Raw genomic sequence first — 15,061 nt, 5'->3', positions numbered from 1 at the left:
CCATGTTGAAGTACGAACCAAAAAGAAGCTTTCGATGCGGATTTTTTCACAAATTGCATCCAGGACGTTGCAAATGAAACAATTCCGCTTCAAATGCCTCAGAAGAAGTTTGCTTTTGCATCTGCAGAGACAAGATCCACGTACAATCCAGAATGTGTCGTCCACAGCAGTGGTGATGTCTACCAGGAAACCGTCGGTGAAGGAAGCTGCATCGTCAACTGCAACAAGACCGCGATAACGAGTGGACATCAAAAGCGAGGGAGCAAAGGCGTGGAAGAGCAGGAACCCGAGATAAGCCTACACTGCGCTAAGACAGCGTAGCGGCAAAATGAAAAGACGTTCTCCAGTCCTCAACACTACCACCGGAATGGCTGTCGATAAAGCGACCCTTCCAATTCGGAGGGATCACTTCAAGGCCTTGCTAAACCGGCAAGCGCCGTCAGCTCCTGAACTCACAGTTCATAGGCCGACATATGCGGTTAACGAAGAACCACCGACCGAGTCGGAGGGTCTGGTCTGTATACAACAGATGAAAAATGGAAAATCTGGTAGAGGCGACGGAATTGGCGCAGAAATGCTGGAATATCTTCCTCCGTCTGGGATTCGTGAGATGACAGAGATCATCTGTTCAATATGGATAGACGAAAGGAATTGACTCGTGGAGACACTCTATCATAATTCCCCTCCACAAGAAGTTATCCGTCACGGATCCTAGGAGCTATCCATCAAGGAATAGTTGCATGCTATAGACATGGTTTTGAAGAGAAGAATCCTAGACCGACTTCTAAGCATCGCGAAGAAACAAAGTGCGACGAGGAAGTTGGTTTCGTCCTACCCCATCTACGATCGATCAGGTGTTCGTCGATAGGAGAGGATTGAAATCTGGCAGCGGTATTCGAAGCCAATGAAATTATCCTTTCTGGACATTGAACTTTGAAGCCGTTTCTGACTCCCCTTATCAAGGCCATCTTTCCAACGCGCTCCGCGCCTCTGAAGTATCAGAAAGGTTTGTTCGCTCACTTGATGACATGAATCAACGAACAACTGCTGCAGTTCGAACACCAGCCGTTACTCCAGTAACCACCGTTTGAGGTGGTAACTGGAGTAACGCAAAGGGCAATGGCAAGACCCCTTCTGTTCAAATTAGCTATCGATGACATCGTGCGGAGAACAGTCGATCATTGTGTTGGCGACATCGTTTTAGCACTATCAGGGTGCCCCTTGACTGATCTCGGGTACCCCGACGATGTTGTTGTATTCGCTGAAAGCACTACGAACCTCCAACATGTTGTTAATCTTGTATCGAAGTTGGCTGCAGCCTACGAACTACGTTTACTTTTTTTTAGTCTCTTTGAGACTTGGAAGGGGAAATGAAGATGGACGGGCGCTGATCGGACTTGTCGATGAGTTCAGTTACCTGGATTATATGCTGAAGAACAACGACAGCTGCGAGAAAGATATTCAGGAAGAAAAAAGAAAAAGCGCGAGAGCCATTCCTGCATTGAACTCCTCAACGAAATGAGTGTTGTCGACCCCCATTACCAACGAAGACAAGCTGCGAATCTACCTATCCGCAATTTGCCCCATCATCATGTACGGATAGGAGACTTGGGACAATGAGCAAGCACCTAGAGGTGTGTGTCTCCGGAAACTCTACAACTAATACGTCAGCGTTGAGCAGTACGAGCCGCATGCAAACATAAACTCACGTCCGAGCACACAAGGCTTTGCAGAGAGGCGATGAATAAAGACCTTGAACAGAAAAGAGCAGAAGCGTTGACTTAAGCAGCAGAGACGAGCAATAGCACTCGCTATGTCCGCGAAAATTTTGCCTGTCGCTCTCCGGAATCCAGATGGAACAACTGTTACATCGAGTAAAGAAATAGAGAAAGTCATGCACAGCATTTACTCCATTCTCTTCGAAAACCAGGTCCACTTGCCTCTCCGCCATCCAAGAAAAGATGGTTATGTAATTCCAGACGTTCTGCCTTTCCAGAGTTCCACACGCTATACCGTCGCTGAAGATCCCCAAGCAGGTTCAAGTCCGAACGTTTGAAGAATCTGCCGCCGGTCTTTAGTAACAAACAGTAGCGAGGGTCTTCATTTGTTACCTTTTGAAGTGCAAGAGTCCTAAACAATGAAAAACAAGCAAGACCGCGATGAAACCGTATGAAAATGTTCTTCTGTGACATATAAAATACTTCGTGAATTATTTGTCTATCTCACGACCAAAATTCCCGACAAGACTAGAATAAGGTCACAGTCGACGCAAAGGGAAGGATTCAATAAGGTGACTCGATTTCATTCAGAAACATCCTGTTCCACTCTCGAAAGTAGAATGCGAGGATTGGAATAGGACGAAACGGAGACGCAAATCGATGGCCGATAGTTGCACCATCTGCTTTGACTTTGACTTTGACATCGTTTTGATAGTACCAGCACCAGTCAGGCGGAACAAGTGCTGGTCGAGTTCGTTGAAACGTGTATAAGTATCGGTCTCCAGCTAAACCTGTACGAAGCTATGTTAATGGGGAACAAATAAACTTCTGATGCCCTAGACACGCTCATCTTAACAAATATATCCGAGTGCTCCAGCTACGCATATTTGAGTCGGGGAATTAATGTGGTGAAAATACATTGCAGAAAGACCGCCAAACCGCTAAACAGACTTCTCTACAAAGTCCCTCAAAGAAAAATACAATACCCCTCGTGTCTCTCCTCCCGCTGAATGCTTTCTCTCATAAGTTTTCACCCAATAGGCATTTCTGAAGTTCGTTTTCCCATCTTCGTTGTGACGTGCCTGCATTTACTTTCGTTTACAAATTTGTTGTGAGTATCCTCGTTTTGTGCTTAAAATATTATTCATGCTGTATATTCTAATTCTTGGTTAGAACAGTCTAAAGAGCGAAACCTTGACGAAGCTAATCACCCAAATAGAATTGGAGTGGAGCAGTTCACATTTAAGCGGTCGATATTTGTAGCAATCTGGACTATTCTTCAAACCTTTTTGTATATCATTCAGGACCGTCCAACGTCAGTCATGTGCTGGTGAGGCGTTTTGCAGAAGACCCTGTGAGAAACGTCGTCTTCGTGGGGAATAGGCTGACTCGAGTAGCATTTACAAAAGCCCCTCTTGCATTGAACAAAAGAGAATTCCGCGCGTGTACTATCCTGCGATTTGTCAAAATTTTTAGCGCTAAAGTTAATCTTAGACCGGAAAGTAATACTACCAAAAAATCGTATCCCATCTGAAATGTTCCTGTTGTTGTTGTTCTTGCCGGATTCATCTGCACATCGACATTTTAAATGTTAATTGCTATCAACTTCTCTAAGAATTCCAATTCCAATCTTTTAGTAGTTTTCCTTGGTCGACCACTTCTAGGAATCTTGACGATAGCACTTTACTCCTCGAAACATTGACAAATTCTTATAATCGTACTTTGACAAACATTATAACGAACACGAACTTTTCTTCCTTGCATCCGAAAATAGTAATTAGCATTCAGAGCATTAGCACAATAGCAATGGTAACAATAAAAGAACTGAAAAATCTCATAAATTTTGCATAAGTTCTATAAATCAGAAACTGCAGAATTTTTGCTTTACATTTACATCACTCTCGATTTCATTTATTGATAAAAGCTCGAGGAAAATGAAAGGATTACTGAACGTTTGTGCGTCACCGCATATACTCACTTGGATACTTAGATGCATAGATGGCCCATCTTAACTGGACGTGTGGGCCGCAACATCTTTTCCACTATCTTCGTTCTCCCGCCACTGGCAAGCAGGATGTTCTCGAGTTTCGTGTGTGACGTTAACCAGCTCCTTGAGCCGTATCCAGTTGAGCTCTCTGCAAGTCCATCCGTCCAGCGATTACATCATCTATCTCGTTGGCATCTTCTCTACAGGGTGTCTAGCATCTCCTGTGATCCAATATAGCGAAGCTTTAAGCCTATATATAGCCCATTCTTCTCATAATGTGAGTGCGTAGCTTCCTTCACGTGGCAGCGGTTTCTGCTCACGTTTCCGCTGCATAACAGAGCGCTGAAAGAGCTGTAGTCGAACAGATGACCACGGAGCTCTTGGTCTGACAGCTGGTCAGTAGCTTCCCTGACTGCTCCAAATGCTCCCCACGCTATCCTCTTTCTATTCAGTTATTCCTTCAAATCGCTCTCCATATTCATACTGCATCCGAGGCATACGTGTGACGAAGTTTCCACGACTTGGGAAAATTCAAGTTGCACTACTCCATCTTCGCAGTAGATGTTCTTCATAAACTATATCTTCTTTCGATTTATTTGCAATCCTATTCTCTCTCCTGTTTCGTCCAATTCCTTGAGCATTGTCTCTGCTGCAATACTACTTCCCGGAAAGAGAACGATGTCGTCCGCAAAACGAAGGTTCGAGAGTAATCTTCCGTCAGCACGTATGCCCCTTCCTTCCCAAGCGGAATGATTTCGTTATCCAATGTAATGCAACCGTGAACAGTTTCGGCGATATAGTATCGCTTGTCGCGGGGTCTGGACGCTGTCGAGGGCTATCCCATAGTCGACGAAGGTTAGAATAAAGGGCAGGCGGTATTCACATCACACCCTTATGACCCTCGACACGGTCTGGGTGTGGCGTATGCTCCTGAATCCCTCACGGAATCCAGCTCGTTTTTGAGGTTTGGCCTCATCCAGCATCTTAGATATGCGCGTAAGAATGATCTTGGTGAATACTCAGCAAGCGTAGCGGACGGTAGTTTCGAACTGGATAAGAACGGCTCACGTGGCCTTCCAACGTTCAGCACAAACTTGCAGTCTCCTGAGCATCAGATCGTGGTCCACGTTTGGATACTTCTCGACGTCCCAGTCACCCTGGTGCCAGAAGTTCTTGTGTATAATCGTCGTATACGACTTCTTCAGCCCCTCTTTGCCGCAGCAGACGTTCTTTCCCATCGTGCGGCTAAGTCGTATTTTCGTACGAAGAAGACGCTGATCAGAACCACTACAAAAGGATGGTACTACTGAGAAGTCAAGTAGACACCACCTCTGGTTGTCGAGTATGTAGCCGATCTCCGCACAAGTCGTGTCACTGGGCGATTCCCATCTCCACCGCCGGTGGTCTTTCTTGATGAAAAGAGAATTTCCATAAAAGAAGTGAGCGACGGAAAACAGCCCTGCTAAACAATTGTCGTTTTCATTCGGGTCCCCTAGTCCAAATCTTCCTATCTTGTATTCCTCTTTTGTTGCCTTTCTTATTTTTGCGTTGAAGTCTCCGACAACAAATTTGTAGAAGGATTTCACATTGTGGATCACTTCCTCAAGCTCCCCATTAAACGCATCCAATTGGATTCATCAGCTACTGGTGGTTGGTGAGTATTAAGTGATGTTATCGATGGGCTGTTTGCACAGAGGATGAGGCGGAGAATGGCCAGACGAGGTGAGGGGATCCAGTGAGAATCGACAAGGTGGACGACAGATGGGTCAACAACAAAACCAACATCGCCTATCATTCGCGACGGAGCCTTTTCTCCGTAAGAGGCGAGTGTGCCGTCATTCATCTGTCGTAAGTCACTCCTTTCACTTTTGATCTCTTCCACAGCAATCACATGGAATTCGAAGTGTTCTGCTGCTTCCATAAGGGCGTGTAAGTCGGCGTCTGTGGACACTGATCTCGCGTTCTGTGTACAAAGTCTGAGAGAGGCTCCCTGTGTGTCGCCCAGGTCTAGCATAAAAGAGGCCCTGAGCACCTGAGATTTGATCGCCTTTCACTAGTCGCAATACCGTCCGTCGTCTAAAAGACAGTGCTCAGTATTCAGGGTACTGAGACACTGTGTGTACGGGAGCAGCAACTAGACTTCCTCCATATTAAGAAGCCCCGCCATGTCGAGCTTAGCTTCACAAAGTTAGTACCCATCCTCTATGGATAAAAGAGCCTCTTGGCGACATTTTTCCAGGACTATGATGAATCTTAGCGGCGGCTTATTCCTAACTAAGCTTCCGATTTCGAGAAGTCGGAATGTCGGAAGTGTGCAACTCCTTCTCAGCTTGGAAGGCCCTGCCAGGAAACGCACCTCCGCTGTGCATCCTAGACCGTTGTCCGTTGTGGAGGACTATATATATATATATATATATATATATATATATATATATATATATATATATATAATATATATAGGACTATATATATAGTCTATACTATAGGACTATATATATATATATATATATATATATATATATATATATATATATATATATAAGTATATATATATATATATATATATATACAGCTGTGAGGAATACCAAATTGTTCGGCATAGTACGTACATTGCGAACGTTTAACTATCATTTTACTTTCAAACAATATATCAACGTCAAAAATTATACATCCTTTGGTATCAAAAATTATCTTGCCTTGGACCATGCTAATGTGTAGCCAAAATTTTTCTATTTTTTCCAAAACGTTTATAGTGGTAAGTTTGAGAAGTTGTAATTATACTCAATCGATAGAGTTCGCACACACGGATCGATGGATTTCCAGACTTTATGACAAAGATTAAACTGAGGCGGGTTATGAGAAAAAACGAAAATGACGCGAATCCTCGCTTTCTCCGTCTTCTATCTGAGAATTAGCAATTTTACTGAATACATGTGCTTGATTGTCCCAGCTGACGCCAGACTCTCCGACTTTTCAGTGTGCTTGCTTTCCATAACGGTGATTTTAGGATGAAGAAAAGAAAGAAAAAAATATGTTTGAATATACAGAAATACTATGAAATGATAAAATGGAATAGACTTTCTACAACGATAATTAGTTATTAAACGAAATAATGATGAAATGTCAGTGTTACATATTGGGCTACCCGCGGAGTTCACAGTCGCGTGGGCGGCCCAATATACGGTCTGCTGCTGTACTGCTTGGTGGTTATTGAGCGCACGGTTGCTTGGTGGTTATTGAACGCTCAATAACCACCGCCCGCGCAGCTGTGAACTCTGCGGACAGCCTTACAGTAACGTTTTACATTGCGTGGAGAAACAATGCACATCCAGAAAATTTCTTCGCTTTCTCCACCCCGAGGCCGAATAAACGTAAAGTGCTCGAAATGTTAGCAATGAAGGTCATAAGCATCAATTTCACTTTCCGAAAACATACGTCATTGGCCATGTTTTTCTCTTGCCAGTTTGTTAAACTCGACAGTTCTTACAGGGCTTTGTTACGCAACGGAGATGTGGGCAGACACCGCTGCCTCCAAAAGTCATTTACTAATCATAGAGCGTTTGAGTGATATATTCTGAAGCTCAACCATAATCCCGACCCCCTTCCTCCCGCCAGTTGTAGCTCCGAATTAAGAAAGATGCACAACCTTCGCGTTGCTGCAGAATATATATTGAAATTCAATCATGATTGGGGCGATCGCACCATGTGGAGTAGAAATGATAGAATAAAGGAAAGTTGGAGTGAACCCAGAGAGATGCCAAACGCCTTCGATGGATAATAGCAATGAAATAGCCTGATGTGTTCTCTCTGTTCGATCAATCAGCTGTGAACACAGAGGTGGACAAAGCTTTTAGGCAACGTCACTCAAGAAACTTGTGAGGATCTCCGACGATCTTCAATCGCCAGGAAAAGAAACAACTACAGAACTGTCACTGAACATGCTGGAGCCCACATGTTCAATGCCATCGTACCATCTAGGTCAAAGTTTAAGAATACTTCTTTCCAGCATAGTTGCAATCTCTATTACTCTTAACGAAACTAAAATAGGATTGCTGGAAAAAAGGACGCTTGAGCATACCAACGATAAGAAAGATAATAAATTGGATATCACTTTTGTTTGCAACGTCTTATTGTTCAAATACGCATCGATGCAAGTTATGTTCTAGCCGCTCATAAGCGAGACCACCACAAACTTTCAGATCTTTTATGTGGAAATTTTCCAGAAGTTCAAATAAGAAAAATTTAATTTAATAATTAATCTAATCATTATATTTTTTCCTACGATAAGAAAGACCACAAAATCAATAGTTGCCATAAACGCGAATGTTTGTTTGTTTCTCATTGTTTTTAGATGTGAATGCTTGGAACTCACTCTCCGAGTACGACCAGCCTCTTCAACGTGAGGACCCATATGATAAAGGATAAAGGATAAAGGATAAACAGCTTAGTGTTAGCCAATCCCACTGAAATTCGCCAACGCGAGATAGAATCGTAGAGGTCATAAACGTGTATGTGGCCTGTACAATCACTTGCGGTAGTCAACTGATGTATAAATCAGTGTCCTCAATGATAAATCTGGTGTCAATCCATCAATTATCCAGAGAAAAAAGGCTTTGGTTTTCCAGACGCCGTCAAGCTACCGATCCATCCATCCCTGAGCCTATCTATAGGGTATAGTGCAGATATTTGAAACTGTTTATATTGAAAACTCAAATCCTTTTTGGCCCAAAATCAAGATATTACAAAAAACGCTGATAGAAGTGGTCATGAAATGAAATTACTGAAATTACCAGTAAATCTGGTATTGCAAAATAGGTCTATAGAAAAGTAGACAGAAGCAAATTTTCTTTATACTCAGCCAGTAAGATCTAAACCACAAAACACTTTATTTCACTGATCTAGAACTAGCAGCTGACTCCGTTCGCATTTTCATGGTCATTATAGCGAAAGAACTCTTTGCCTTCAAGAATGGTATACTAATGTTAGCTAATATTATAGTATTACATCTGAAATGTAGAGTCCTTATTCATGGAGGTACTAGAATATCTTATCTCGATACAAATGAGGTGGTTTCCTGTGACAGTCTGACTCCACTGGCACAATTGTTCCCTCGATTATACCCTAATCGTAGTCTTCATCTTACAAACACGATGAGTGCTCGTGTGTTACTTCTGGCAACGGCAATTTCTGGCATCTAACGAAACGATACTGTGAGTGCTGGCTATTGAAATTTCGAGCATCTTTACGACACCGCCACAGCTCATCCCTCAGTGCTGTCCACGTTAAACAAACTTTAAACTGGCCTCTGATCAATTGTCCGTTGTCCTGCTGCCGACGGCAATTAGCACACCAACCTCTGTCTCTTAAACAGCGAAATCAATTCATTTACTGAGACATAGCATAGCATTTTTTTCTGAGGACTGCAGTCATTCAACAAAAAAAAAACAAATAAACTTCACCTTTAATTACTTATCTTTTGCCTTCTTTTCAAGCAATTATAGCAGGCTAACCATTTCCACAACCCAAAAGGAACCATTTATAGCCCTAGTGCGCGAATTGTTGAAATAGTATCGTTTCTCTAGAATGGAGGGTTAAAAAATTATATTCGATGACTACGGTTACAAAATACCTCGGAATACATCAGGAAAGTCAGTTAACGGATATGTAACTTTTTGTTGTTTCACATTTCACAGCTTTACCTATAAGTTGTTTCGTAAAACAAACCTTCAAGTAACACTTAGCAGAAGGAACGTAATTGTTTCCATCTAGGAAAGACAATTCATTGAAATGAATGGAGACTGGTGAATAGTTCAGTGCTTAACGCTGTCTCTTTACAAAAAGATAATCCTCGCACTGAAGACTACATCTTTTCTCACGAAGATTTGTATCGTTCAACAGCTATTGGCTCACCGTAAGATGATCTCGTTACAAAGCAATCAAAGTAACCGCCAAACGCCGCCAGAAAGCGTATGCTAATTAGGCGGTAGAAGCGAAAACGCTGCCGGAAAACAACTGAGATTGAATATGGTAATGAGGCTATCGTTCACCGTTTTCGTCGTGCTGTTAATGGATCTTTTTTACTGTGAAGTGTAAATTTACTCCAGTCTGTTCCTGCTGAGACGATTTAGGATACTGCTCAATTCTCCGCCACTTTTTGGTGCCACTTCTCAACGCAGGTTATTTCAGTCAATCAGAATCAACTTTTCCTGAGCTCTAAGAGTTAGGTGCATCAATTAGCACTTCGGCTTCTGCTAACCTCAGTTATTGTGATATTGTTATTTTGTTATATTTCGCGAGCATTTACATTGCTAGAACCATGTAGCTAGTAGCCTTTTAGCAATGTAAGTAACTAAATGAAAATCATAAACTAGATGAGGACTCCAATAGCAAAGTTTGTGTGACATGATTAAAAACAGTTTGAGACATGAGCTGTCGTTTATCAATCAAATATCGCACTGTAGGTGATGCTGCGGCACTCCAATAAGCCTATATGTGAATCCCTAAGCTGTTTCTTTCCTTATTTTTCACGCGTATTCTGGATTACTTTTATATCGTTCTAATAAATGCTAACATTAATTGGTAGCCTTGTGCTCTTAGCGTCCGTAAGTGCACTGCTGATAAGTTTCTTTTCCAACTCATTTCCAAGATGTATGATGAAGTTCCTATGGACGGTATAAAAGCTAGATAATCTCATTTAGACTGTCATTTTATGCCCCATTTAAGGCAAATAATCCGCTAATAATACAATGACAGTGCAGAACTCTCGCGAATGTCGCAAAATCTACATTAGTTTAGGAGATCACTGGATTTCAAACTGATCATGTAAGAGTTGTTCACTCTGGTGTTAAATGTTCACCTTAACGAATGTGTCACTATTTTTCAGCGAAATTTTTTGTTGTACTCTTTCTTTCCTTATCCTTTATTTTTGTCCATGCTCTCGCTTACTTAATGGGAGGCGTCGTTTAAATTATATCGAAACCTGCACTCTTTTCAATGTGTCTGTGACGGTGAAACTACGGTATGTGCAATTTGAGCGAACAATAATTACAAAGGACTTGACCGAGCAATAGCCGCGGGAGGGGGCGGGACCCATTTCTCTGCTATCGCTCCCAATTACATGCGGGCGGCACTCAACATCATATAGAGACTTATGGCACTACCGTCTTCAGCAACATAATCCATTTTGTGTCTGTAACTTTTCATAATCTTGTCTTTTCATTTATCGTCGCACTCTCAAATTTGTTTTTGTAAAATTTTAGATGATCCGGAGCATCCACATAATATGCACATTTTGCAATGGACATGACTTCTCCTGAGTGGTTAACCATTCCGAGATAATGCGAACACTCATTACCCCTGATGGAGTAGTCAAGTGGTCGAGGCGCGCCTTTAATTATCAGTAATTGCACGAAAAATATTATTATTCCTACCGTATGTTATGTTGCCTGGTGTCATCCTATAGTTACGCTAGTAGAAACTGATTGTCGAGATCGCTGACATCGTTGTTTTTGTTTAACACTCTTTGTCTGTGTGTTATCGCCATTGAAACAGGGGAGGGAGAATCCGCTTCATTGCGGTTTCGCATAGACGTCATTGCAAGCAATTTATATCACTCATGGTACAGATGCTTCTGAACAGAGTTTCACAATGAGACTTTTCATCTATGGTTCTCCTATGCTGCTGCAGAACATTTAAGTTTACGAGCAGTGTGTACTAGTGACACTAGTTGCTCGTCTCGTTTACATTTTGATTGAACACTTCAGTGTTGCAAAAGAATTCGTCAGCACCACAATATCAGAGCACAATCCAAACTCATTCCCGACGCTTAATTGCTAAGACGCTGATAGGCAGCTGGCGCATCACCGTAACCATTGTTTGCTGTGCAATTTAGGCGCTGATTTTCTCAGATTGCACGATTGTCAAGTGCGCCTTTCTCCCTGCGGTTAATTAGAAGATCAGAACCGCGTGTTGCTCCAGTATACTGTAAACTCGTCTTCTCATTGTCGTTATTTCAATTTCTCACGAGCTGCATTATTGACATCATTTTGTTGTACTTATGCGAGGTTGAGTCGTGAATTGTTTCTTCAACAACTTTCTTCAGGATGGTTTCCATCAAAGGCGAGAAGCGACCGTCTCCTTTCAGTGTCGAAAGTATCCTTGAAAGGAAAGAAGAGACTTTTAAACCTTCTCCAATGACGCCAACGCCACATCTTGGCGTCACAGCTGTTGTTCCATTAACACCATATCCTGCAAAGTTTTCGCATCCATTCGAGCCAGCAATGCTTTTCTTCGGACAACCTAAGTGAGTTAAAGCCAACGTTTGGAAATACCCTTGATGCTAGTTTCTTTACAGTAATAAGTTAACATTGGGACATAGTTTCCAAGGATGGTAATTAAAACGCAAAATATCCATAACAATATTGCGAAGTATTACCCATGCGAGTAATGAACTCTACGCGGTTTTATTTCTTTAACCCAATAGACGTGAATAGCTTTCTTGGCGGATATGCTGAGACCTCTGGCACTACTTAGATATTCGGATTTGTAGGGGACATTTTGCATTTCTACTGTAGTACTTGCAGTGTAGTAAAAAAAACCTTATCTACTTTTGCAGAGAACCCAACAATAAGAACGTTCCCCGAGAGCTGCATTTAAGCAATCTTAGCAGTATTCTTAAACGGCCATTTATTACCAAACATTACTTCAATATATTAATAAATGCAATAACAATTTCGGAGTGGAAGTGTTTTCTTTCTTCTCTCTACTCATGCCGATAGTGATCATTGTAATCTTTATCTGTGCAAGAATTTTTGTTGCTCTGAATCGAAATAATTAGTGCTGTTGGATCGTGTCAGCAGATAAATGAATTGGACAAGTTTGTTATTGAAAAAAATTGACTGTCGTAGCGGTATAATGCAACCAACAAATTCAAATTCTACACACTCATATTTTGCCAAAAACAAATCCCATCAAATTACTCGATTTACGCCAATTTTTAGGTTGTCTACATCAATTTCTGACAATTCACCTGAACCGCTTGGATCTTCACCGCATTCCATCTCTGCGCAGTGGACCAACATTTCTGCTTCACAGGACAACTCATCCCGTACGTGGAGTCATTTGAGGCTTCGCTTGCGCCGATTCATCAATTTTCGTTTAGTGGGCGATGATGTTAGAATTCATATAGGACTCAATAAATGTATGCTTCGCAAGCATAAAAACAATCGAAAACCGCGGACACCGTTCAGCACTCAGCAGCTCCTCTCCTTAGAGAGGAAATTCCAGCAGAAGCAATACTTAAGCATAGCAGAACGAGCTGAGTTCAGCGCCTCCCTACAACTTACCGAAACTCAAGTCAAGATTTGGTTCCAGGTATGTGATTGAGTTCGCGTTCGTCGTTGTTTACTCCTACTCTGTGTTGCACTTCTCTGATCAGTATCTCGTTACTTGATGATACGCTTTCTTATAATTACACAGGGCATTGATTTATCTTGTCTTCTCCTGATAGTTGAGATGACTTAGCGCAATACAAAATCCCCAAGTGGTATTATGCGTGTTACTTTGCTGTCTTAAATCATCACTTCTTACCACGTAATACCAATAACCTACAACTGCGATCAAAGGAGCACATAAGCCGGCTGGCTACCGTAGTACAATGTCCACTCCTTTTCAGGCTTTATTTGATGCTCCAATGAAAGAGCCTATCATTAGCCGACATTAAGTGCTACTCAGCAACAAGAACAGTTTTTGAACAGGAAGGAGACATCGTGTTTGGTGTCCTTTGTTTAATACGATTGCTAGCTTAACTTAATCCTCAGACAAACACTTATATAAACCAGGTGAATGGTCAAAAATAATCAAAAAGTTAGTTTCGACAATTAAATGGCTCGAATGTGGTTACCCATCATTTAGTATTGTTAACGACGAGCTAATAGTTTTTGTCGTATCGAATAACGAGTCATAATACAGCCATCCATCACTCTTTCATTCCCACACATCTGCTCTCCTCTTTACTGATTTACAGTCATAGACTAACGCCCCGCAAGCCTGTTCGAGACGATATTTCGTAAATTTTCATTAGGTAAAGGCTTCTTCTTTAAATATACCCCACACGAGCTACATTAACCATTTATAATGTGGAAGAAAGTTAACAGGTTAGGATGTTAACCACGATGAGCGAGTCTCAATTGTTATTGGCGGAAAAATTCGCGAAGTCGCACATAAGCGATCTGTAAGCTGTGATCTGGAATACCTCCAGCTGTGTGCGCTATTTATTTAATTGTCAGTGAAGGTGAAATTCCTCCCTCTGCGCAATTTCTCTGCTAAAAAGAAATGTTTCAATACCGATACGAAGATTCTAGACTGAACATTAAATATTCACAGGAAAAACCAAGCATTAGTTATTTTGTACAAATCTTCAACAATTTCCAGAATCGTCGCGCAAAATCAAAACGTCTTCAAGAAGCAGAGGTAGAAAAGGTGAAGTTCGCTCAAGCGAGTGCACTAGCTGCTGCAGCAGTTGTTAATGCACAGAATGACCCATCCAAAGCATTTCTTGCCTTCGGATATTCTACACAGTGGTGACACTACTATTATTTCTCGTTATGACTTGTTGAATATGACTTGTTCTTTTTTCCTCTTGCCATTTTTATGCTGTACTGCTATCCATTCCTTTTTTGTTGTGAGACTTTAATACGAGTTTCCACAGTTATCTGTTCTCATAGTATGTAGAAGCATATGTATATAAAAGGGTATCTGTGCATGTAAATGTGAACTGTCTCATGTGATGCAATTCAGGCACAGGAACGGGAAAAAGACTAATCGACCACAAGTTGGCGATGTCAGTTAAATTGTGGGTCTTGCATGTCGTTTTCACATTGTTGATAAAAGTCCTCCATTAGGAAATTCGTGTATCTTTAAACGATTTGATGTTGGGGGAAAGGCGCGCCACGCATTCTTTGTGACAAGTATGACATAAGCGACGAACGCAGCCGTAATTCGACTTTTTTTGTATGCGATTAAAAGCTTTTGAAGACGCCGCACATTGGGATTTTGATCAAATTCTGGCAAAAAGGTGGGAATTGACATACACCATCAGTTCCTTCTCAAAAGTATTATTATATACTCAGTTACTTACGTCAGTGCATTATTTCGTCACTTATATGTTACATGTTTCTGTCATTGTTTCTCCCCCATTTTACGGTAATCTGTGGCATCAAACAACATCTGTGAAACAGCACCAGTCCATAACAAGATTGCTTATCTTAATACAACAAAGTCGTTCACATTTTCATTGTTTTGCACGCTCGTACTAAAATCTGTACTGTTCTGTCGGTTTTTGAGAAAGGCACATATT

General features: G+C 41.6%; 3 protein-coding genes across 3 annotated transcripts; 2 read left to right on the top strand and 1 right to left on the bottom strand.

The window, feature by feature from the left end:
• Window positions 1-328: 328 nt before the first annotated feature.
• RB195_024601 (uncharacterized protein) lies at window positions 329-655 on the top strand (the record flags this gene model as incomplete). The annotated part of the gene is made up of 1 exon (XM_064212434.1): window positions 329-655. One exon carries the CDS (start codon window positions 329-331, stop codon window positions 653-655), a length of 327 nt encoding a protein of 108 aa, XP_064068315.1.
• A 4,644-nt stretch (window positions 656-5,299) lies between these two features.
• RB195_024600 (uncharacterized protein) lies at window positions 5,300-5,719 on the bottom strand (the record flags this gene model as incomplete). Its single annotated transcript, XM_064212433.1, has 1 exon — window positions 5,300-5,719. The coding sequence occupies one exon, from the start codon at window positions 5,717-5,719 to the stop codon at window positions 5,300-5,302; it is 420 nt and encodes a 139-aa protein (XP_064068314.1).
• A 6,088-nt stretch (window positions 5,720-11,807) lies between these two features.
• On the top strand, window positions 11,808-14,289 carry RB195_024599 (uncharacterized protein; the record flags this gene model as incomplete). The annotated part of the gene is made up of 4 exons (XM_064212432.1): window positions 11,808-12,007; window positions 12,705-12,811; window positions 12,866-13,077; window positions 14,137-14,289. The coding sequence occupies 4 exons, from the start codon at window positions 11,808-11,810 to the stop codon at window positions 14,287-14,289; spliced, it is 672 nt and encodes a 223-aa protein (XP_064068313.1).
• Between the last annotated feature and the right edge of the window lie 772 nt (window positions 14,290-15,061).

Source organism: Necator americanus, chromosome X (genome assembly GCF_031761385.1).
Source record: "Necator americanus strain Aroian chromosome X, whole genome shotgun sequence".
Classification (NCBI taxonomy): Eukaryota; Metazoa; Nematoda; class Chromadorea; order Rhabditida; family Ancylostomatidae; genus Necator; species Necator americanus.
The sequence above is the reverse complement of the archived record's forward strand: the minus strand, read 5'-3'. Positions and strand labels throughout refer to the sequence as shown.